At 22.1% G+C, this 26078-nt stretch overlaps 1 protein-coding gene across 2 annotated transcripts in view; it reads left to right on the top strand.

The window, feature by feature from the left end:
- LOC127288221 (myb-like protein D) overlaps positions 1-26078 on the top strand; it is a 79373-nt gene that overhangs the window by 49001 nt on the left and 4294 nt on the right. For both annotated transcript variants that reach the window (XM_051315556.1, XM_051315558.1), the window contains exons 3-4: positions 919-1148; positions 25290-25578. In XM_051315556.1, coding sequence (XP_051171513.1) covers positions 919-1148; positions 25290-25578 — 519 coding nt within the window. The remainder of the gene's footprint in view (positions 1-918; positions 1149-25289; positions 25579-26078) is intronic.

Here is a 26078-nt window from a genome sequence, read left to right as displayed (position 1 = left end):
TTTGAGCCGAATTTTTATTTGTTCGAATTAGTATATTTTGCAGAATTTTTATCAAACATTATATATTTTCTATATTACAGAATTTTTATATAATATCGAAAAATCATTTAACAGAAATTTCTTAATGATAGAATTTTTATTTGTCCGAAATTGCATTAATGACCGAAGAAACAATCGTTTTTGACGCAATTTTTAAAATCAACCAATTTTATGGATAATTTTTGATAGGTTGATTTTTAAAATTGCGCCAAAATTTTTTCTGTCGATTATTTGTTTATTCATTTACAAATTCGGACAAATAAAAATTCTATTATTATAAGAAATTCTGTTTGATTTTTCGGTTATATAAAAATTCTGTAATATATAGAAAATATATAAGGTTTGATGAAAATTCTGCAAAATATACTAATTCGAACAAATAAAAATTCGGCTCAAAAATAATTATATGACAAATAAAATTCCATAAACACAGAAAATTAAAAGGCATTAAAATAAACTGCAACGCTTATTATTTTAATCCAATTTTGCTTATTTTAATACCAAAATGGATTCAAATAAGTAAAATTGGATTAAAGTAATAAGTGTTGCAGCTTATTTTAATGCCTTTTAATTTTCTGTGTGATTAAAGTAAAAATTATTAAATATTTATTTGGATAATAATCAAGTAACTAATTATTTGAATCAATTTTTTTTCATTGATATAAAAATGGAAAAAAGAGACAATTTTTCTTTTCTTTTTTTTGTCAGAAAGACCAAATTAATGATACACATCAGAGATGGGAATTGATTATATATAAAAAAAAAAAAGAATTAAGTATTTCCTGTATAAACTTCTTTAAATGATAGTATTACAGATAAAATCTAAAAGATATGCGTAAATGCACTTTATGTAAATGAAGTTTACTTGATTTGCGATAGGAACGTTTGCGGCCTCCTACCTACAATGCTGAAGATTATGCCATAGCATTAAGAAGGTGGGGGAGACGTCCTCTGGGATCGACTCAAGATTCTCATGGAACTTTACCATCAACGACAAGTTCCAGTTCCGGTTATGCATCCGGAAGTGGCGAAATGACACTGAGACAATTTACTTCCGTCAGTGAGCTTCTCAATAAACTTCGAGCTGACCTTAGACTTGCATTTCCAAGGTATGTCAAATTTTATACATTTATTTTATATTTGAATTTTTTAATTTTAATTAGCTATTTAACAAAAAATTTTATTTATGGTAAAATAAAATTTTTATTCGATGGGAAAAGAAATTTTTTTCAAATCTAAAATAAATAGATTTTTAATTAAAATTTGCGGTTTGAATAAAAAAAAATTTCTTTACATTGAAAAGGAAAATTTATTTGATTTAAATAATCGACTATTGTCAAATAAATATTTATTTGTATTAAATATAATTATTATTTGAAATCAATTAAATGGCATTTAAAAAAATATATATACACAGAAAATTAAAAGTCATTAAAATAAGCGCTGCAGCTTATTTTAATATACCTTTTAATTTTCTGTGTATTTGTTCAAATACAATTCAATTATTGTTTCAAAAATTATTTTGTAAATATTTATTTGATAATAGCTATTATTTGAATCAAATAAATTTTTTTTTCAATGTATATGTATAAATTTAAAATATGTACAAAATTTAAGGGAAAAAAAATCCAAATAGCCGAAGAAAGTTTTGTATAAATACAAATCACTTTCAATTTCTCTTATAGAATTATTTATTAATAAATCATAAAGATATGTTAAATCAACTATAAACTAAAAAAATGAAAGTTGTAACGTTTCTTTTGTTACAAAAGATTCGTGACATCTAATTTCTAGCAATAAAAAGATGTAGGTTATTGCTTTTTAAAAATATAACTACGTTTCACACGAAACATATATTTATATATATACAATAATAAGAAATTCTCATAGAAACTTATAACAATATATGTATATAACAAACAAAAAAGAAACTACCAAATAAGTATAATTTTCTATATATATATAATTTATCTTTTTTATTTGGGAATCGGAGGGAAAAAAAAAATAACAAGCTTTTCAAATTTCTGAGTCAGTGGAACTGATGAACCTGTCGATATTTATCAAAAAGGAAAAAAAAGGAGATAAAAATAAACGGAGCGTGCAGACAGTTAGTTTTTATTACTTTTTTATAATACAGTGAAGCAGAAAAAATATAATAATAATAATAATAATAATAAAAATGAGAATCCCATGTCGCGTGATCGTAACTGTCTTGCGTGTCATTTTTATATGTATATAAGAAAAATTCCACAAGTCTAATCTTGAATGATAATTGGCAAAAATAAGTAATCACACACTTTTTAAAAATGGACAATAATATATTAATGCTATCAAATTCTTTTTTTTAATTCAAATTCTAACAATAAAACATGAATTAATTTTTTTTTTAACAAAAAAAAAAAAATTTAATTAAAAAGAAGGACCAATGAAATTTTAAATTTTCAAAATTATTCACGTTTTTGATTTACGACAATTTTTTTGTTTTTGTCATTATTTAGGATCTATACCCAGAGAAAAGTATAAATTTATCTCAGAGCCAAATGAATTTTTATTTGTTTCAAATAAATATTTATTTGTTGCAAATAAATTTTATTTGCTGCAAATAAAAAAAAATTTCTCTGGGTGCGTAAAATTATATTTATTTATTTATTTCAGTCAATTAAATGGTATTTGTTTCAAATATACAGAAATTATATTGTTTCAAATTCAATTTATATAATTCAAATAAAAATTATTTTGTCGAAGCAAATATTTATTTGATAATAGTCGCAAGTAATTGAGTATTTGAATTAAATAAATTTTTTTTTCAAGTGTATTCACTGCACAGAAAATTATAAGGTATAAAAATAAGCTGCAACGCTTATTATTTTAATCCAATTTTGCTTATTTTAATATACCAAAATGTATTAAAATAAGCAAAATTGGATTAAAATAATAAGCGCTGCAGCTTATTTTAATTAATTTTCTGTGTGAAAAAATGAAAATCTAAAAAGAATATTTTCTTGGCGCCTATTTTAAGAATATTTTCCAAACGTATTTTATTCTTAGAATTAGAATTATTAATAATTATTATTAATTTAATAATTATAAATTAATAATTTTAATAATTAAAATAAGAAAAAAATTCTTAAATTAAGAACTATTTCTTAATTTAAGAATTCTTTCTTATTTTAAAAGTAATTATATTATAATTCTATAAAATACATATGAGAAATATTCTTAAATAGGCGCCAAAAAAATATTCTTTTTAAAATAAAATTTTTCTCCATAAAAAATCTTCTTTTTTAAATTATTATTTTTTTTTATTTTTCAATTATTTAAATTAATATACATCCTATCTTGTTATGAAAAGCACACGTTTCTCTTCTTATTCTTTTTCAATTTTCCTTCGCGATGATTAGAAAGAGATGGTAATTTACAAGCCGATGATTAATCGAATGCTTTGTTCTTTTAGCTGGACTGTAATTAAAGTCATAGAAATTACAAGTTCAGAAGGTAATGAAACGAGTTAATTAAAATCTCTTGATATATGCATGTAATGGATATTCTGAAGCATGATGGATCTTTGCGCGAGAGAGAAAGAGATAGAGAAATAGAAAAAAAAAAAAAAAAAAATGAGCAATACGTCTCTTAAATGCTCACGTATACTCCCGTTAACAGATTCTAAACGCGAATTAAGTCTTTAATGAACTTGTACATGATTAAGATGCGTGTTTAACGGATATCTTTTTTTTTTATATATATATTTACCGTTCAAGAATTCTCAAAATATAAAAGGTGTTATTTTTTTATTTTTTTGAGAATAATTTTATATACATATACTACTATGCGGCATATGGTCATCGCAAATATAAATTTGTCCCAGATAAAAATAAATGGTATATACCAAAGTATCAAATCTTGATACACAGTCAATAACCCATAAAGTTTCGAATATAACTGAACAATCTGATGCATCATTTCATGTAACTGTACAGTTCATATTATTGAAAACACCAAATGGCGTATACAATCATTTTCTTGTTTATAAAGTGTATTTTGTGAGATTAAAGAACCGAGAAAAGTGGATCGCCAGGATTATTATTATTTTTTTTTTTTTTTTTGCATATGTTCAAAAAATTTTAATTTAAGGGATCATTTATTTCCTTTGAAAAACAAGATTTTTTTTTAAATTAAATTAATTTTTATATTTTTTTCTTAATTGAAATAAATAATTTATTTATTTAATTACTACATGTATTTAAAAAAGAAAAGATTCCTTGAAACTAAAATTTTACTATTGATTCCAAATTTAGTGTTTGAAATTCTAAAATAAATTTTTACTACTATTACAGTAATTAACAAGAATTTTCCAGTCTGATTAAAATAGTCTTTTACTACTGAAAAAATTCTCCATTCTTTTTATTCACTGAAAAAAAAATTTTATTTGATACAAATACTCGATTATTTAATTATTATCAAATAAATATTTACTTAAACCAAATAATTTTTATTTGAATTAAATAAATTGTATTTAAAGAAATAATTTCTTTTGAAACAAATACCATTTAATTGACTTAAATAATAATTATATTGATATATGAAAAGTTATTATAGGCTCTAAGACAAATACATTTTTATTTGCTTCAAATAAATTTTATTTGTCTTAAATAAAATATGTCGAAAAAAAATTGACACCTCTAAATAATTATAAATAATTTTTATCAAAAATAAAAATTCTAAATTTAATAAAAATATATATATTTTTTTAAATTTCAATGATTTGGAATAATTTTAAATATATAAATAATTTCACGCACCCAGAGATATGTTTTATTTAAAAACAAATATAATATATTTGAATTAAATAAAAACGTATATTTGTCTCAGAACTTAATAATTTTAAAGTCGAATATTTAAATCAAATAAATTTTTTTTTCAGTGTTGAATTATTCCTTCTGGAATATTTTTTTATTAACAGGAAAAATTATTTTTGAATTTAAATAACATAAAAATTATTTTATAAAACTCTTTTGCGATAAAAGAAAGTTATACATTTAATTAAAACATATATACCAGAAAAAAAGATTGAATTTTGATTGGCGCGAAAATAGTTAGAAAATGTCAGGTATTTCTCTTGTTGTGTGAGAAAAAAAGAAATGTTCACATTTATATGTTTCACTTCGTCCCGTAATAATTAAAGGGCATTAAAACGTCATGCAGTTACTTTCTTGGAAATCTTTAAATATAATGAAGACGAACGACGACGACGACCATAAGAGTTAATGTGAGTAACAGTGTTTATAGAAAAATAGTATAATTCACAAATGTAATTGATTCACCAGTAATTTTGCAGTATAGTCGAGAATATAATAGTAACAATTGAGTTGTGCTCCCACGAAGAGAAATATATATATATAAAGGATTTCATTTAATATCATCTATATATAAGAAAATGTGTTTAAAAATTATATATTAAAAAAAAAATAGAAAAATAAAAATTACTCTTGAAAATTATATTAATATATTAGTATTACATATATTGTATTAAAATTATTTTTTCGAATCGATTTCCGCGCGATTTTTAAAATCAATCAATCAAAAATTATCCATAAAATTGTGATTGGTTGATTTTAAAAATTGCGCCAAAATCTATTGTTTGTTCGGTCATTAGCAATTTCGGACAAATGAAAATTCCAGCAATTAGAAATTCTGTTAAATGATTTTTCGGTTAAGTAAAAATTCTGTAGTATGAAAAGTCGTTTTAATGAAAATTCTGCAAAATACTAATTCGAATAAATAAAAATTCGGCTGAAAAATAATTATGACAAATGAAATTCTATATAAAATGAAAATTCTACCGATTTTTAGAACATAATAATTATGCATCCTAAATTTTTCTAAATTAAATACATATATTAATATAATATACTAACCCAATCAAAAATTTACTAATGGCGCAGTACTGGCACAGTACTGACAAATACTGGCGCAGTACTGGTAACCACTACTGGTTCAGTACTGGCCGAGTACTGGCAGTTTTGTAATTTCTTGTATACGAAAAGAAAGCTTTAACTGTAACAGAGATAAGTTTCACTGCAATAATGAAATCTCTGCTTCAGGTAATACTTTTTTGGTATAATTAGGGAAAAGTGTCTGAAATTTTTAGTAACTCAACACAAATTAAATATTAATCAAATTAGTCAACTAACTAATTAATATTTTATTATATAAAATTGAAAACATTCTTTATTATAATATATATTGCAAATTATTATTTAAAAAAATCAAAAAATAAATATAAAAATATGTTTATTATAAAACCAAAGTTTTTATAATAATATATAAAAACAGTTCAGTAAAAATAAAAATGTTTATAAAATAATTATACTGTATATAATTATGTAATTAACCCTTTCAGGGGCAGTGGGACGTATACGTCCCACCTTTTTTGTTGTTGTATTTTTGGTATTTCCGGCATATTTATCTAATAATAATCATATATTTCTTATTTTTAGATTCTAAGGATATAATATAACGAATCTATAATATTGTTTATGAATAATTTATTATTGTTAACTTAATATTATTCCATCAATCTGAAAAATATGCATTTTTTTAATAATTAATTCAGCTATTTGTAAACGCGAAGTGCTACGACTTTGAAAATCTTTACTCGGGGGTTTTTGGGGTCCCTGATTACGAATCTGAGGTCAGTTTTTCAAAATTCAAAATGGCGGATCCAATATGGCGGACGACTTTTTAAAAATATAATGCAATTTGTATGAAACTCGTTACCCCGAGTAACAAGTTTCAAGCGAATATATTGAATTTTAAAAAAAATGTCCGCCATATTGGATTCGCCATTTTGAATTTTTAAAATTTGCAAAATCTGACCTCGGATTTGTATTCAGCGACCCAAAAAACGTATAAATACGTAATGAAACAAAAATTTGTATGCTTAGAATAATGTGCCCCTGAAAGGGTTAACTATTTAATTATTTTATTATTCATTTTAATTTATTAATTATTATATCAAATATAAATAAATTAACATTGAATTCAATTCAATTTACGTAAAACCAAATTAGTTTACAAATTAACTTATCACAAATATAATGATTTAATAAATATTAAATAAATATTAAACCAAAATACTAAATTCCTGAAATTAGGTAATTATTAAAAAAATTATCTAAATTATTTTTAAATTAACATTAAATTTTTGTTTATGATTCACTTTTGGAAAAAAACTAAAGAATAACAACCACAAACAAATTACAATAATTTTATTGACCATTGAAATATATAAGTTTGTAGGTTTAACTATTTTTTATAATTTATATTAAGAAAGGTTAATAATATATTTTATATTATTGATAATTTGTGCAATTTTACTTGCAATTGTATTTAATTTTTTAAATTAAATTTATATTATAAATTTTATTTTAAAAAATATTAATTTTTTCTAAACAAATTTATTTATTTTTAGTTTGATCGTTTAAAAAATTTTTTTTGTTTATCGCATATTTGAAAACAAATAGAAAATCTTGCAAAATGTTTTAGACTTGGTCTCAGGAAACTTTTTGTTGAAATAATTTTACCCACAGAAAAGCAAAATAAAGTACATTTAAAAAATAATTATATCTAATAAAATTGAAAAATCTAACTATAATAAATTTTATAAAATTTTTCGGAAGTTCGTTTTCTTTGAGTGTATATATATACAAAGTGAGTTAATGCAAGCGCAACTTGTTAAAGTGAGACTGCCGCTAATTAGGAATTAATGAGCAGAGTCTTATATAGAATTTAATTAAAAATCACAGTCAATTTCATAGACGAGACGGAAGGAAAATAAAATGCAAGATTGAAAGAAGAAATATTATACCTCTGTGTCTATGTGTATGTGTGTGTGAAAGGGTCACCCCCATCAAGAAGGAACGATGAGGAAGGGAAAAGAGATGCACTCGCAATATGCGAATCGCTTTTTTTATCAACACGCGGGAAAGGGCAGCGAACTCAGAAGATAGTGAACACTTCCGGTTCATGTAATACTACGCAACCACTTTCGTATCGTACATCAAGTTTGCTTTTATTGTTGTCTACACTTTTTACACCGTTCGCGTTACCAGAATGTTGCGATAAGCAATATGGAAGTTGGTATATTTCAATGCCTCGCTTATCCGCATGAATGGCGATGCACGAACCCACATTTACATACATATATTTACTTCTTTGCAGTTATATATAATTTATTTCAATTCAAAAAATTTTTCAATCAAATAATTTTTATTTCAACCAATAAGTACTTCAACCAAAAAACTTATTTGAAATAAAAATTATTTAATTCAAAAATTTATGTAATTTGTTCATAGCGACAACGTCTATTTAAATGTTCCTTTACCGCATGGAGAGGATAAATTATAAAAATAAATTCACTTCAATAGTTGTACATTTAATCTATCAATTTATTGTTTTAATAATGTCACTTAGTAATGTCACTCCACTTTATAACATTATTTTACAAAGAAAAATTAGTTTTTAAAAAACAGGACGCGTCAATAATTAATTACAATTAAAATTCTGTTAGACAACACCGCTGTGTTCCTATAAAGCTATTAGCCATCTAATTATCAAATTAATATAAAATATTAGTAATCAAATTTTGTCAGAGGTCGCCAGGTCTCGATCACATTCTTGCGAAGCGACATAATTTATGTATGTATATATGATTTATAAATATTATATAACTAATATTATAATTATATTAATATATTATATATTATTATATTATAATTATAAATTATTATATTTATTTATATATATATTTATATTTATTTATATCTGTATATTTCATTTATGTAAATTGAATTGAATTCAATGTTAATTTACTTATATTTGATATAATAATTAATAAATTAAAGTGAATAATAAAATAATTAAATTGTTAATTGCATAATTATATACATTATAATTATTTTATAAACATTTTTATTTTTACTGAATTGTTTTTATATATTATTATAAAAACTTTGGTTTTATAATAAACATATTTTTATATTTATTTTTTGATTTTTTAAAATAATAATTTGCAATATATATATTATAAGAAGGAATAAAAATTCTTTGTGTTTTCGATTTTATATAATAAAATATTAAGGTAGTATTACACTTTTCAAGCAGTAAAAAACGGGTTTAGAAAAAAATTTTTTTCTCGCTTCTTAATTTATTTAAAGAAACAAATTTTTTTTTATAACATTATATGGCATTAAAACTTTTATAATAAATAAAATAAAATTTTTTTATTATCTCTCTTTGGTCACTAGAGGGCCTTAAAGTCAAGGCAAAAAAAAAATTTGGGCAATCGGCGGACAGGCTACAGCCTCTCAGGGACATCGGATCTGAAAAAACAAAAAACCGTTTTGAAGCTGAGACATGTCATTAAGCATCCCCCTAACCCCGATAAAAAATATTGAAAATTAACGAAATGGCAGCGATTTAAAAAAAAAATGTCAAAAATTAGGTCTTTTTTGGTTAGTTTTTGGATTGTAGCTAAAATCCAAAAAGAAATAGATAATTGGATTTAGGGGGGATGCTTAAAGAATTTAATTACGAAAAAAATGATATTTTTTTCAAAAAAATTGGTTCATTAGAACTCGAGTTATGCTGTCCGCCAGTTTCAAAAACAACGTTTCGAGAAAAACTCGATTAAACATTTATCTTCCGAAAGCAAACAATTTTGTCAGAGTTTGACACTGGCTTTTTACACTTTAAATCTATAAAAAAAATTTTGGAATAGACATTTCTTGTGTGCCAAAAAATACTCTTTCGAATGGTGTATACAAAAATTGTTGAAAATTTTAAATAAACAAATGACACTTGTTTTTTTAAACAAAATACATAAATTTTTGCACTGAGCGCAAAAGTGCATTGCGCTACATTTTGTTGTGTAACTTTTTTATTTTTTCAAATTTTGATCTGGAAATTGAGGATTACCCTCCTAAGATGATTTGGAACACGAAAATGCAAAAAAAAAAAAAATCAATTTTTAGGTCGGTATAAAGTGTAATACTACCTTAATTAGTTAGTTGACTAATTTAATTAATATTTAATTTGTGTTGAGTTACTAAAAAATTTCAGACACTTTTTCATACAATATATAACTAATAATATATAATTTAATAATTTATAAATATAAATACATATACATATTTACATATAAATATATACAATTTAATTGACTCAAATAAAAATTATTTATAGGTAAATATTTATTTTGCGATAATAGTCAAGTTAAACCGATTATTTGAATCAAATAAATTTTTACAATACAATAGAAAAACATAAAAAAATTTTTACCTGGAACAGCAAAACATTTTATTGTTAGTAGCAAAAGTTTTACTTGTCACAGTTAAATCTTTCGTTATTCCAGTGAAATCTTTCGCTGTTTTATAGGTAAATCTTTTTTCCGTGTTCTTAAGTCGTATTTACATATCCCTTGTAGGGTAGTATATATATTTTTATACTATAAATTTTTTTATTATTTTTATATTTTTTTATTATTTTTATATTTTTTCTATTTAGATATTAATCTTGTTGCTTATATAAAAAATAATGCTTATAAAAAAAAAGATATGGTGAAATATTCTGAACACTCAGCATGACATTATTGACATATATATATATAATATAAAATAAAGATGTTCCTTTGTGTATAAGAATAAAGAAAAATAATACCTGTTGTAAATACAGACAAAGGGGTCATACATATCTCTCAAGATATTAATCGATAAAAAAAAATAGTTTCGTACGTGTCCCAATTTGTATACATATATATATATGTGCAATGCGGAAGGATCGGACACTTTAAAATTTCAAGCTTGATAAATTCTCTTTTGAAAAGGATGCATAAATCAAGCGGCCCTTCATCGATGAATTTTCCAATCTTGGCGCCGAACTTCGTTAATCATAAATCTCGTTCATATATTTATGTATATCCCTCTTCCTTTCCTTCATTCTCTTTCTACAGCTCTTTTTTTCTCTGTCTCTCTCTCTCTCTTTTATTCTCTCTCGATATATACACACTCACTTTATAAGGCTTTCATTTTCAATGGCGTGCCTCTTCTTTCTATATAAGCTTTGAATATTAAGGCGTGTCCACCTGCAAAAAGGAACTATTTAATATTCGTGTGCTGTGAATCCTCATCCTCTTCTTCTTTTTTTTTTAAGTGAAATTTTGTACCTTAAGAATTCCGAACTTCCCACATAACTCTTATATATACGTGTAGGCAATTATCTATGTATATATATTCTATTCTTGTGCGCCCATTGTTGTCACAACATCCAACACAACACGAAATGTGATTCATTCAGTAATTTGTGTTTCTCTCGTGCGTTGTATTTTAATATTTTTTCAATTGAATTGATTTTTTTATTTATTATTTTTATTTATTCAATTTTATTTATTTTACATTTTTTTTTTAAAATAATATTTGTTTTATTTGACAATTTTTTTTTTCTTTGAAGATTGTTTGAGTTTTATACATTAGTCTGACTAAAACTTACTGTTACTACTGATACTAAAGTTGGAAGAATTCAAACTAAATTATAGTTACAATTCGTTCACTAACTTAAATTAGTAACAATTTCTACTACTTTGTAGTCATTTTTTACTAAAAATTTAGTAAATAAAATATTACTAAGGGGCCATTCAAGTATTATGTAAGAATATTTTCAAGGGTTTTGGACCCCCCCCCTCCCCCAAATAAGAAAATTGTAATGGAAATAATAAGAATTTTGTATGGTGCGAAAGCAACTGAGGAACCCCCCCCCCTCCCCCTTAGATGCTTACGTAATACTTGAATGACCCCTAAACCAATAGTAATATTTTATTAAAAATTAGTGAAAATTTATTCTAATTTTTAGTCATTTTTCCCTAAAACTTTAGTAATAAAAAAAATAATAAAACAAGTAGTAATGTTTTTGCTAAAAATTAGTGAAAATCTTTACTAATAAGAATTATTTATTATATGTAATTTAAAAGCAAAAAATTAGTTACTAATTCAAATTAGTTATAAATTTTACTAATTCAAATCAGTTAAAAATTTTACTAACTCTTATTTAGAGAGTTAGTAAAATTGTCTGAGACTACTGAAAAAAAATTTATATAATATTTTGAAAAACAATTGTCTGTGATTAGTTTTTTTCCTATATTAATATAAAGATTTACAAAAATTTGAATGTCTGACTAAAATTGTCTTTTACTACTGATAGGAAAATCACAAGAATTCAGAGGTCGGATTAAAATTGAGTTTTACTACTAATAATTCAGATTAATTGAATTTTAGTGATATAAAAATTTAGTATTCGAAAATCTGACTAAAACATACTTTGACTACTGAGAACAAAATTACAGAAACTTGAAAAATATTTTGTCTGATCAAAACCGAATTTTACTACTTATATCACATTTATAAGAGAATTTGAAAGTCTGACTGAAACTCACTTTACTACTTATTATACAAAATCAAAATAAAAAGTTTTTTAAAACTTAATTTTCGTAAATAAAAATCCCTTTAAAATTATTCATTCAATAATAGAAAATATAAAAAAAAATTCACCCCTTACTCTATTTCTGATTTTATTATCCATATAATTACTTTTTGAAATTAATTATATTCCCAACCAAAGGTCAAGATGATTAGTTACATTAGTATATTATACATATCTTGAAACAGAAATAAAAAAGAAAGTTTTAGATTATACAATCGTTTGAAACGTATATATATATATATATATATATATATATATATTCTTCCTTGAAAAATTACTCTTCACTTTTGTAGAATAAAGATCAATCATCAGAGCAAAAGGAAACAAAAAAAAATTGTTTAAATGGTACAATTTAAATCATCTTTTGAGATATGAACATAATTTGAATTTTATGAGTGTATACACACTAAGTGTAATAATAATAATATGATTAATTACTTTCTATTTCTTAGAAATATTCTTCTTATTTTTTTTTTTCGCCAGTTGATTGGATTTATAATTGAAAATATCAGTCAAAATGAGGAAATAAAAATAAAATATGAATTCAATTGACAAATGTGAGTCGCGCATTAAAAATGAGAATGATAAAAAGAATTATTATTATTTTTTTTTTTTTTGACAAATTCGTCGAAATTTTTTTGTTTTTTTTTTCTAACCACAAAGAAAACTAATAGTCATTCAGATATTTATATATAAGAAAGTGCACATTCATCTTAATCATTACAAATCAAAATATACGCTCGAAGAGAAATATTTTCTTGTCTTTTATTTTCTAATATTATTTTTAAATGGAGTTTTTTGTTGTTTTTTTTTTTAACAAATCTTTATTATTTTATTAAAACGAAAAAATTATTTTTATCAATAACAAAAAAAAAAAAAAGAAAACGTATTTTGCAACGTGTTTTTAAATATGCTCTTCTTCACATCTTCTTTTAAAATTTACCCTTTCATTTATATATATAGTATATGGCAAACGAAATGGAAAACAGTAATTTACATATATTGAAACGTTACACGTCATTCTAGAAACTAATTTGAGAATGAACAGTCATATTGACTCACAAAGAAGTATATTTTCTTTACCTGTAGTAACAAGCAGGTGTTATTATGGGCCATAAAAATTGTAAAAAAAAAATATGGAAATTTTTAAGTCGCTCTTCTTACTGTGAAGAAATGACTTTTTTTTCAAAGGAAGAAAAAAAAAATTTTTTTTTTGACCTGTAAAAATAATTCTCTAAATTTATTTTTCGAAATTTTTTTTTTTTTTAATATTTATTAAAACAAATTAAATAAAAAATGAATATTAAGTTATTATTACGCTGAGAAAACAAAATTTATTTGACTCAAATAATCGGTTACTTGCCACTATATGTATCAAATAAATATTTACTTGAAGTAAATAATTTTTATTTGAATTAAACAAAAACTGTAGTAGGAAAAAAAAGATTTACATGAAACAGCGAAACATTTCACTTTAGTACACTGAAAAAAAGGTTTGGTATTAACAACTAAAAAACAAACAAAAAAATTTTGATTGCTTAAATACCAACTAAACGTTTGGTTGTCAATACCAAACCCTTTTTTCAGTGTAGCAAAAATTTTACTTGTTTCAGTTAAATCTTTCGCTATTCGAGTGATAAACCTTTCGTTGTTTCAAGTAAATATTTTTTTCCGTATTTGAATTCAAAAAAAATTGTATTGGAACCAACACAGTTTTCCTAAAAGTATCAAATTGAGACCAAAAATTGCATCAAATCTTTGCAACGTTTTGATGCACATAAGTTATATCAAAAAGAGATCGTTTTGTGTACCATTTTCAGAAATGATACACGAAGCGGTCTCATTTTTTGATGCAAAAAATTTAATCAATTTATATCAATCATAGCCGAATTGAATCGACTCAATATTAAACGAATTTTTTTCAGATATTTTGGTAATAGTACAATTGCGGAGATCATTTCACTATTTAATTTCAAAATGAAAATAACAGAAAATCAAAGACAATGTGCAATTCGATAATTAAAAAGTGACAGCTTATAAACATAACCTAAAATGCATGAGAAAAAATTTGTCTATAAAATCAATATAGCCGAGCTTTTTAGAAGGTAGATGGCAGCACTCATCTATTTTCTTTCTTTAAATTTTTTCTGAATCGTTTTTATAAAAAACAAAACTGCCATCTACCTTCTAAAAAGCTCGGCTATATTGATTTTATCGACAAATTTTTTCTCATGCATTTTAGGTTATGTTTATAAGCTGTCACTTTTTAATTATCGAATTGCACATTGTCTTTGATTTTCTGTTATTTTCATTTTCAAATTAAATAGTGAAATGGTCTCCGCAATTGTACTATTACCAAAATATCTGAAAAAAATTCGTTTAATTTTGAGTCGATTCAATTCGGCCATGATTGATATAAATTGATTAAATTTTTTGCATCAATAAATGAGACCGTTTCGTGTATCATTTCTAAAAATGGTACACAAAACGATCTATTTTTGATATAACTTATGTGCATCAAAACGTTGCAATAGAAAAAGATACAACCAAGTTTACTGTGTATAATAATTTCTGTATTTGAAACAAATATACCATTTAATTGGCACAAATAAATTTTTGTTGATAAATTTTTTTTTTTATTGATAAATAAATAAATAAATTTTATAAAGAAAATTTGTTTTTACTTTTTAATAAAATAATGTTTTGTTATTATTATTAAATTTTTATTAAAAAAAAAAAGTATTAAATAATTAAAATGTAAAACGAGATTTTAAATGATAATTAAAATATATAATAATAATAAAAATAAAAATGAGTTTCTTCGCCTAGAAAAGCTTAGTGAAGCAATCAGTAAATGACATGACAGTATTTTATTAGCATCTTCCGATTAATTCTGATTTAGATAGAAACGATAATCTGACACGTTTTATATCAATGAAAAAGAAGACAAAAAAAAAGAAAGAAAAGAACATATATCGACACTCTAAACTGGTATATAAAGTTTTACACTTATTTTTTTGAAAATTAGAAAACAAAGATGTTTCCGCAATTTACTGCTTGAGCCTCTTTGAATCCAATTATGTATAATTCTGATAATAGTTAATGACTAATAACATTCGATCGCAATCAGGGAGAACTTCCTATCGCAAAGAGGAGGTAAAATGTATATATATATATATAAGTGAAGAAAACAGGTTGACGAACGATTATTCAACTCTTCTATATATTTTAAAAGGATATAAAACAAAACATTTCCTGCTATCGGTTCTAGTCCACTGATAAGATTAAGTAATTTCTTAACCAGTCCGTGCGATTTTACACTCATTTTAATATTATTTATCACAAAAAAAAAAAAAAAAAAAATTGAAAAAAATACTAATAATCATACTATATATATGATAATAAAGAAGCAAATGCTTTTGAATCTCAATTATTAATGAAATCATCTTGTTGTCGTATAACCGTGAGAAAAAAAAATACATATAAAAATTTGTATACTCGCAAATATGTATATAAACATATTTTTGACTCAGAGAAATATTTTTTAACACAAATATTTTTTAATTCCATGAAATACTTTTTTTTTAATTAAGAATTTGATTAATTTTTTTTTTTGACCTCGAAATATTAGTTTTTCGACCTAAACATAAAATATTCATTGACTCAAAGAAATATTTCTTCGATGGAGAAAAAAAGAATAAAAAAAAATTTATTTGATTAAAATATTTGATATCAAATAAATATTTAATAATTATTATTTGAGATGGTATTTTTTTCAAATACAGAAATTATTGATTTAAATACAATTTAGGTTTAAATAAAAATTATTTGGTTCAAGTAAATATTTATTTGATAATAGTCAAGTAATCGAGTATTTGAATCAAATAAATTTTTTTTATTGCACAAAGTAATAGTTTTAAATTCAAATAAATATTTTTTGCTCCTAGGAAATATTTTTAGACACAAAAGAATATTCTTTGACTCAAAGGAATATTTTCCTAACAACAAAATATTCTTTGATAAAAATAAATTTTTTTTTTATTATTATTTCAACTGATGAGCTAAAAATAATATTTAATGAATATTTTTTTTCAATAAAAATAATATTTTTTCAAAAAAAAAATTATATTTAATCTGAGACAATTTTTCCAAAAAAAATCGTCTTGCAATATTATATTAAAAAAAAAAAAAAAAAATGATAAATTCTCTCCTTTCTTCTCTAGATATAGAATTACATATAAACATTTCCAAAATAAAAAATGATTAATAACATTATAATAATACGATAATAATTGTTGATCGGGCTTTTGTCCTTGTCCTCTCTCGTTAGCTAAAAAAAAAAAAAATTTATTCTGACAGGCCATTGATTTATGAATTTCCTCTCTGCAGTTACGGGTGTTTCATTTGCAACACAGAGAAATGGCGTTTGTTGTGCAATTCTCAAGCGAGACCTGATCCCCAAACACGGCGACATTTACGGTTACAGCTTGCTGTTTTTTTTTTCTTTTTGTGTAAGAAACTGACTCTTGAGCATTTGTTTAATGGATCCCGCGCACCGACAAAAATATTTCTCTCGCGAAAAAAAAAATTTACCGGGCGCAAAACAGTTTTTCGAACGTATTACTGCGGTTACGTTTCGTCTTTCGTGAATCTCTAAATATAAATAAAAAAAAAAAAAAAAATTTTTTTTGTATAAATATATATATATATATATATAGTATACTGTATAACGTGCGTGCTCCTTTTTATTATATATAGGGGTACATATATACACATACGTTCTGCTTTCTTTATGACAACCAACATTTTTAATACTACCGGCTATATAAATCCCGTAACTTGGAGAATTACATGCTTTCAAGTTTCACGGAATATACGTTGCGTAGAAATGCAAATTTTCTTTCCAACCCTTTAGGAATGCGAAACCTTTTGCGATTTTTTTTTGTTTTTTTTTTTTTTTTTAAACTTGACGAACAAAGGAAAGCCGCTTACAATTTTTTTTTGTTTTTTTTCTTTATTCCCTAAACTGCACAAACGTGAAGTCTTACGAAACACTTTTTGTATAATGATAATTACATGAATTTAAAATAGTGTAAAATTTAATATATTAAAAATATAATTTTTGAAATAAGAAATTAATTTCATAAAAAAATAGGAAATAGGTAAATTTGATTTAAATAATTAAAAAAATTTATTAAAATAATTATTTATTGGAATAATAAATGAATATTAAAAAATATACACTGAAAAAAAAAATTAATTTGATTCAAATAATTTGGTTACTTGACTATTATCAAATAAATATTTATTTGTATCAAATAATTACACAGAAAATTGAAAAGGCATTAAAATAATAAGCGTTGTAGCATATTTTAATGCCCTTTAAATTTTCTGTTTTCTTTTTATGGAATTTTATTTGTCATATATAATTATTTTTGAGCCGAATTTTTATTTGTTCGAATTAGTATATTTTGCAGAATATTAATCAAACCAATTTCTAACAAAAATTCAAACAATTTCTATATATTACAGAATTTTTATATAATCGAAAAATCAAACAGAATTTCTTATAATAATAGAATTTTTATTTGTCCGAATTTGTAAATGAACAAACAAACAATCGACAGAAAAAATTTTGGCGCAATTTTAAAAATCAATCTATCAAAAATTATCCATAAAATTGATTGATTTTAAAAATCGCGTCAAAATCGATTGTTTCTTCGGTCATTTGCAATTTCGGACAAATAAAAATTCTATATCATTAAAAAAATTTCTGTTAAATGATTTTTCGATTATATAAAAATTCTGTAATATAGAAAATATTAGGTTTGATGAAAATTCTGCAAAATATACTAATTTGAACAAATAAAAATTCGGCTCAAAAATAATTATATGACAAACTAAAATTCCATAAAAAGAACACAGAAAATTAAAAGGCATTAAAATAAGCGTTGCAGCTTATTTTAATACCTTATAATTTTCTGTGTATCATTTGAGATGATAATTTTTTCAAATAGAAAAATTATTGATCAAATAAAATTTATTTAATTCAAATAAAAATTATTTGCTTGAAGTAAATATTTATTTACTAAATTTACTAAATAAATAAAATTTATTTACTTGATAAAAGTCAAGTAATCGAGTATTTGAATCAAATAAATTTTTTTCACTGATACTACTTGTGTGCCATTTATAATAAATTTTATAATATATAAAAATAGTAAAAAAAAATTATAATTAATAATATAATATAATTTATAATAAAAGAAATTTTTTATTTGATTCAAATAATCGGTTACTTGACTATTATTATTAAATATTATTTCTATTAATTATTGTTTGTGACTGTTGAATATGTTTCAATAAATAGAAAATAAAAAAATAAAATAAATTTAAGTTGTATTTGTTTCAAATACATAAATTATTAGTTCAAATACAGTTTATTTAATTTAAATAAAAATTATTTGACTCTAGCAAATATTTACTTGATAATAGATAAATAATTTTTTACTTATTTGAACTTAATATTATAAATAATTAAATTGTTATAAATAAGGGGAAATTGATGGAGAAAATTATATTAAATTTATTTACAAATCTAAATCTAAATAATTAATTTTTTTAATTAAAAACAAATTTTTTTCAATGTATAAACATTTTAATTGTAAAAAATAAAGGAGAAATTGATGGGATATAATAATATTGTAAAAATATTAGAATGAAAAAATAAAATCTTTAATGAATTAATTTATTAATACATACATAAACTTAATTTAAAATTTAAAAATAAATAGGAAATAAAATTAATTATAAAAACAGGTAAAATAAATGAAAAGTGATTTTTTTTTTTAATTCTCTAAATTAAACAAAAGTTCTTCAATTTTTTTTTTTTATGAAACACTTTTCTGTAAAAATTTGAAAAGTCTAAAAAGATTTTCAATTATGAATTTTCAACAGAGATAAGAAAAAGAAAAAAAAATTATAAAGGCTACATTATAGAAATTGTAAACGAGTTGTCTCGAATTATAAGAACCGACACAAAATAATGGTAAATTCAATTAAGGAATCCGCCTACTTTGGATGTAATTTGAAACATGTTAAATATGATTATTAAATTATGAGATATTGAAACTCGCCTCCATTCAGGCATGAATGTTTCAAAATTAGCTATAGACATTTAAATGTCTGTATATATATATATATACGAAAGCATATAATATCGACTTGTTGAATTTGGCATATCGACACGCCTACATTAATTGACATATATTGTAAGTTGATATGACAGGGGTTACATGTCATATATATTTATTATGTAAACTTCATATATGGAATATAAAAAAAAAAAAAAAAAGTTGCTGAACACCATATAAACTATAACAAAGAATTTCTCAATCATTCATGTATTTTATATTAATGGATATAAATGATATTGAAGGAACGAGAACTTCTCTGTCAATTCGTTAATGAAACGGTAACTAATGTTTTATTCATATCGCGAAATATAAAAGCGAAAGTCAATATTCATGAGGGGGCCTCTTCCCCAAAACTTTGCGAATCTGCATTTTATTATTATATATATATATACAATATTATGCAGTTTATTGAACCAGGTTAATAGGCCTGAATATATTTTGGAAAAAAGGGGATTGAAAAAAAAAAATTAATGACAATGTAGAACAAAAAAAAAAAAAATTGTCTAGACATTAATATGTGGGCGAGATAATTTTTTATATTTATTTATTATTTTATTAAATTTTATTCGATATTTTTTTATTTTTACACCCTAAAAAAAGTAATTTTCAATCTAGAGGATTCCTCTAAAATAAATGCATATTTTCCTCTTAATTTTGGTATCAAAATTATTATTCTTCATTTAAGAGGATTTTCCTCTTAAATTAAATGTCGACATCCAAACCTCGTAAAATTGTTTTTAATGTCAAAGCCATCAATAAAATAATTATAATTTCAATCAAATAATAAAATCTTTGCAGAAAATACATTTTTAAATTAAAATTAAGTAAAATTATAATAGTTCATTTCAATATAATAATAAAAATTGTTTTTTAATATAACATTAACAATGTCATGTTTTTGGTTAATTATCAACATTTTATATTGATAATTAAAATACAAAAAATAAGTTTTCATTAATCAGTTGTAATGATCAACGAGATTTTCAGCGCAAAAATAATTTTAAAACATGATGATATGTTTAAAAGTTAACATTTTTTATAGGACAGAAAAAAATTTCATATATGAAATTATTTAACGTTTTAAAACTTTTTTAAAAAAGTAAATAAAAAAATTTAAAAAATTCGAAAGATTCAAAAATGGGGTTATAGTATTTCTATTTACCTGAGTAGTAAAATTTCACAAGAAATATCCAAATTTTTTTAAATCTAAAAATAGCGTTAAAAATATTCATTTAATTTGAATTTAACTATATTTTCTGTATTTTTAATAAAGCAAATCCATTTTTTTGTCCTTTTTGTTGACATTTTACCAGAAATATTAAAACTGAAAGGTTAAAAAACAACTTCACAACTATCATACCCAGGGAAAGGGATCAAACGATTACATTATTTTTTTCCGTTTCCTTTTTTTAAATCTTCTAAATTTGAAACGGAAAATCTTAATTAAAGAGGAAAATACAAAAGGAATCCTTTTGTCATTCTTCCATTAAAATGAAGAATAAAAATATTCTACATTTCAATTGAATAATCTTGTTTTAAGAGGAAATATTTAGAGGATATTAGAAGAGGAATTTTCCTCTAAGTATAAGATTACTTTTTTTTGGGTGTATATAAAATTATTTATTTATTATTATAATTTTTCATTTTATTTATTATTTATATTTAAAAACTGAAAAAAATATTCTTATTCATATTCAGAATTTTTATTTTCAAATCTCGAATTGTTAAAATATATAATAAATAAAATAATTTCCATAAATAAATACAGATATAAACTTTCAACATATCGAATAATTGTAATCTGCAAATTATTAAACTAAAGAATCAAAAAAAAAATGATAATAAGTAATGATTGCTTTTTCAAAAAAATAAAAAAAAAAAGAAGAAGAGAATGATAAAATATAGCGAATCTTGAAAAATCTTTTTGCTTATGGTCGCAAAAGATTCATATAAATAAAGCTCATTCTATAACAGGAGAGAGTGTATTTATATATATTTACAAAGAAGCAGTAAGAGAGGAAATAATTTTTAATTTATAGTTAAAGAGGGTGGTATAGAGAATATTTATACAAGGCGGTGTAGATTAAAGATATAGTTGTATATATATATATATGGAATATATAAAGAGTGCGTGTAAGAATTATTTCAAACAAGGGTAGATATACCAATGGTAAAGCGACGATCGTTAAAGAAACTTTGATGATCGTCTCTTGCAAGTGAGTCTGTGTCACAAGTCATCTCTTAATGGTGACATTAAATACCTCGTAACCAATGTTAAAACCTTGTATATGTGCAAGTTTTTTTAAAAAAAAAAAATTTTTTTTCTTTTTTTTTCAAAAAATGTCAATTATAACGCACAAATTCTCCCTTTTTCTCATTTTCACATTTTTCATCTTCAATTAGAATACATATTTGCATTTTCATAATTAAAATTTTCTTTTTCTTTCTATTCTATAAATAAAAATACAAATTAATTCTATAAATAAAAATATATTTACTTGTATGAAAAAAAAATATATTTAATTCTATAAATAAAAATACAATTAATTCTGTAAATATAAAAATATATTATTTTAATTTTGTATTTGTTAAAAGAATTTTTTTTTCCTGAAAGAAAGAGAAGGAATAATTTATTATTATTTTTCATTCTTATCATATAAAATATATATATGACAATAAAATATGATGTTAATCATTTTATGAATGTAATTTATAGTTTGTAATTAAGAGACTTTATGTTTAGTTCTGATTCTTTATTTAACGAGAATTCGATATCGATTTTTTAAAGTATTCAATAATTGACAACTGACCTTCTTTGTGAAACAAAAGGTACTCAAGTTGCGCAAAAAAAAAAAAAAAATTGTAAACACAGTATAAACTTGATCGAAAAGCATAAGTCATAATAAATGAAATATCGTTACGAAACATATATTGTCTCGCAACAGAAAACTTTGTCTTTCATCTCTTAAACAACTTTTGCTTTCTTATTATGTATGCATAAGAAATGATTAGATTTTATTTGATTTTTATCAAATAATTTAGTCAAACCTTTTCTTTTATTTAAAATTAAAATCTTTAAATTAACATATATAAATTTTAATTTAATATCAATTTTTTTAAAGACATAATAGTAAAATATATAATTATAATTAATTTTTATTTACAAATTTAATTTAGAAATTAATTTTTTATATTTAATTCGCAAATTTCATTTAGAAATTAATTTTTTATATTTAATTTGCAAATTTCATTTAGAAATTAATTTTTTATATTTAATTTACAAAAATTTCATTTAGAAATTAGCTTTTTATATTTAATTTGCAAATTTCATTTAGAAATTAATTTTTTATATTTAATTTGCAAATTTCATTTAGAAATTAATTTTTTATATTTAATTCGCAAATTTCATTTAGAAATTAATTTTTTATATTTAATTTGCAAATTTCATTTAGAAATTAATTTTTTATATTTAATTTACAAAAATTTCATTTAGAAATTAGCTTTTTATATTTAATTTGCAAATTTCATTTAGAAATTAGCTTTTTATATTTAATTTGCAAATTTCATTTAGAAATTAATTTTTTATATTTAATTTGCAAATTTCATTTAGAAATTAATTTTTTATATTTAATTTACAAAAATTTAATTTGCAAATTTCATTTAGAAATTAGCTTTTTATATTTAATTTGCAAATTTCATTTAGAAATTAATTTTTTATATTTAATTTGCAAATTTCATTTAGAAATTAATTTTTTATATTTAATTTGCAAATTTCATTTAGAAATTAATTTTTTATATTTAATTTACAAAAATTTAATTTGCAAATTTCATTTAGAAATTAGCTTTTTATATTTAATTTGCAAATTTCATTTAGAAATTAATTTTTTATATTTAATTTGCAAATTTCATTTAGAAATTAATTTTTTATATTTAATTTGCAAATTTCATTTAGAAATTAATTTTTTATATTTAATTTACAAAAATTTCATTTGCAAATTTCATTTAGAAATTAGCTTTTTATATTTAATTTGCAAATTTCATTTAGAAATTAATTTTTTATATTTAATTTGCAAATTTCATTTAGAAATTAATTTTTTATATTTAATTTGCAAATTTCATTTAGAAATTAATTTTTTATATTTAATTCGCAAATTTCATTTAGAAATTAATTTTTTATATTTAATTTGCAAATTTCATTTAGAAATTAATTTTTTATATTTAATTTACAAAAATTTCATTTAGAAATTAGCTTTTTATATTTAATTTGCAAATTTCATTTAGAAATTAGCTTTTTATATTTAATTTGCAAATTTCATTTAGAAATTAATTTTTTATATTTAATTTGCAAATTTCATTTAGAAATTAATTTTTTATATTTAATTTACAAAAATTTAATTTGCAAATTTCATTTAGAAATTAGCTTTTTATATTTAATTTGCAAATTTCATTTAGAAATTAATTTTTTATATTTAATTTGCAAATTTCATTTAGAAATTAATTTTTTATATTTAATTTGCAAATTTCATTTAGAAATTAATTTTTTATATTTAATTTACAAAAATTTAATTTGCAAATTTCATTTAGAAATTAGCTTTTTATATTTAATTTGCAAATTTCATTTAGAAATTAATTTTTTATATTTAATTTGCAAATTTCATTTAGAAATTAATTTTTTATATTTAATTTGCAAATTTCATTTAGAAATTAATTTTTTATATTTAATTTACAAAAATTTCATTTGCAAATTTCATTTAGAAATTAGCTTTTTATATTTAATTTGCAAATTTCATTTAGAAATTAATTTTTTATATTTAATTTGCAAATTTCATTTAGAAATTAATTTTTTATATTTAATTTGCAAATTTCATTTAGAAATTAATTTTTTATATTTAATTTACAAAAATTTCATTTGCAAATTTCATTTAGAAATTAGCTTTTCATAACGCGGTGCAAAAAAGAGGCACTTTTTTAGCACGCCGTGCTAAAAAGTGCGTTTTTTTGCACCTTGTCATGAAAAGTACCGTTCGTAACTTGTGTTAATATTTGCAGATTCTTGAAAAAGTGTTTTTTTTTGGGACAAGCTGTAGGCAAAGCTTCGCTTCGCCTACAGCTCGTCCCAAAAAAAACACTTTTTCAAAAATCTGCAAATATTCACACTCGTTACGAAATATACTATTTTATATTTAATTTGCAAATTTCATTTAGAAATTAATTTTTTATATTTAATTTACAAAAATTTCATTTGCAAATTTCATTTAGAAATTAATTTTCATATTTAGTTTGCAAATTTTATTTATAAATTAATTTTCATATTTAATTTGCAAATTTTATTTATACAGATTAATTTTTTATATTTAATTTATAAATTAATTTTGGCATTTAATTTGCAAATTTTATTTACAAATTATTTTTTTATATTTTATTTAGAAATTTAATTTACAAGTTTAATTTATAAATTAATTTTCACATTTAATTTTTTAAATTCAGTAAAAATGATTTTATAAATTTTTATTTTGTTTTTAGTTTTGTGCAGGAATTCGCATCACCTCCAGCTGAAGGAATTACATTATTGCTGGAGACATTGAGAGGTGTTCAGTTGGCGCAAACATCACCACCTTCAGGCCAATCTGGACCACGAGTTGGCACAAGAAGAGCGGCTTTAGATGAATTGGGATGTGTCGAATGTTTGGCAGCTTGTGGCGAGAGATGTGCCGATGCTCCTCGACTTTTAGCACAAGCACAACCAGGTTTATTGGCTTTAGCCGTCTGTCTAACCAGCAGTCTAAACCGGTCCCGAGTTTTGGCTCTACAGGTAAAAAAAAAAAAAAAAAAAAAACTCCCCACAAAATTTTTATATCTAATAAAAAAAAATATAAACTTTTTTAAAAAAATTTTTAATTTTCTAAAATGAAAAAATTAACTATTTTTATACTTCAATTAATTAAAAATAAATATTTGAATTGAGAAATAAGATAAATGATTTTTAAAATGCTAATTTAAAAAAATTAATTTGATTCAATCTTTAGAAAAATGTTAAATTAGACGTGTATGTCAGAAATAGTAATTAAGTCGTGACATTTCTGAATGGAATTACAAAACTCCTTTATACAAAGACATAGCTTATTCGATTTGTTATTTTTGGAGTGCTGTAGAACCAGTTTTATGTTTATAATTACAAACAAGGAAGTAGTTTGAAATAGAGTAATCTCGATACATTTAGTTGTTTTCTATTTTTTTTCCAAAAAAAAAAAAACTCGATTTTTAAAAACATATTTTTTTGTCATTTAATTTAACAAAAATTTCATTTTTTTC

The sequence above is a fragment of the Leptopilina boulardi genome, unplaced genomic scaffold (genome assembly GCF_019393585.1).
Source record: "Leptopilina boulardi isolate dan_hultmark-lab unplaced genomic scaffold, ZJU_Lbou_2.1 LbouV2_38, whole genome shotgun sequence".
Classification (NCBI taxonomy): domain Eukaryota; kingdom Metazoa; phylum Arthropoda; class Insecta; order Hymenoptera; family Figitidae; genus Leptopilina; species Leptopilina boulardi.
The sequence above is the reverse complement of the archived record's forward strand: the minus strand, read 5'-3'. Positions and strand labels throughout refer to the sequence as shown.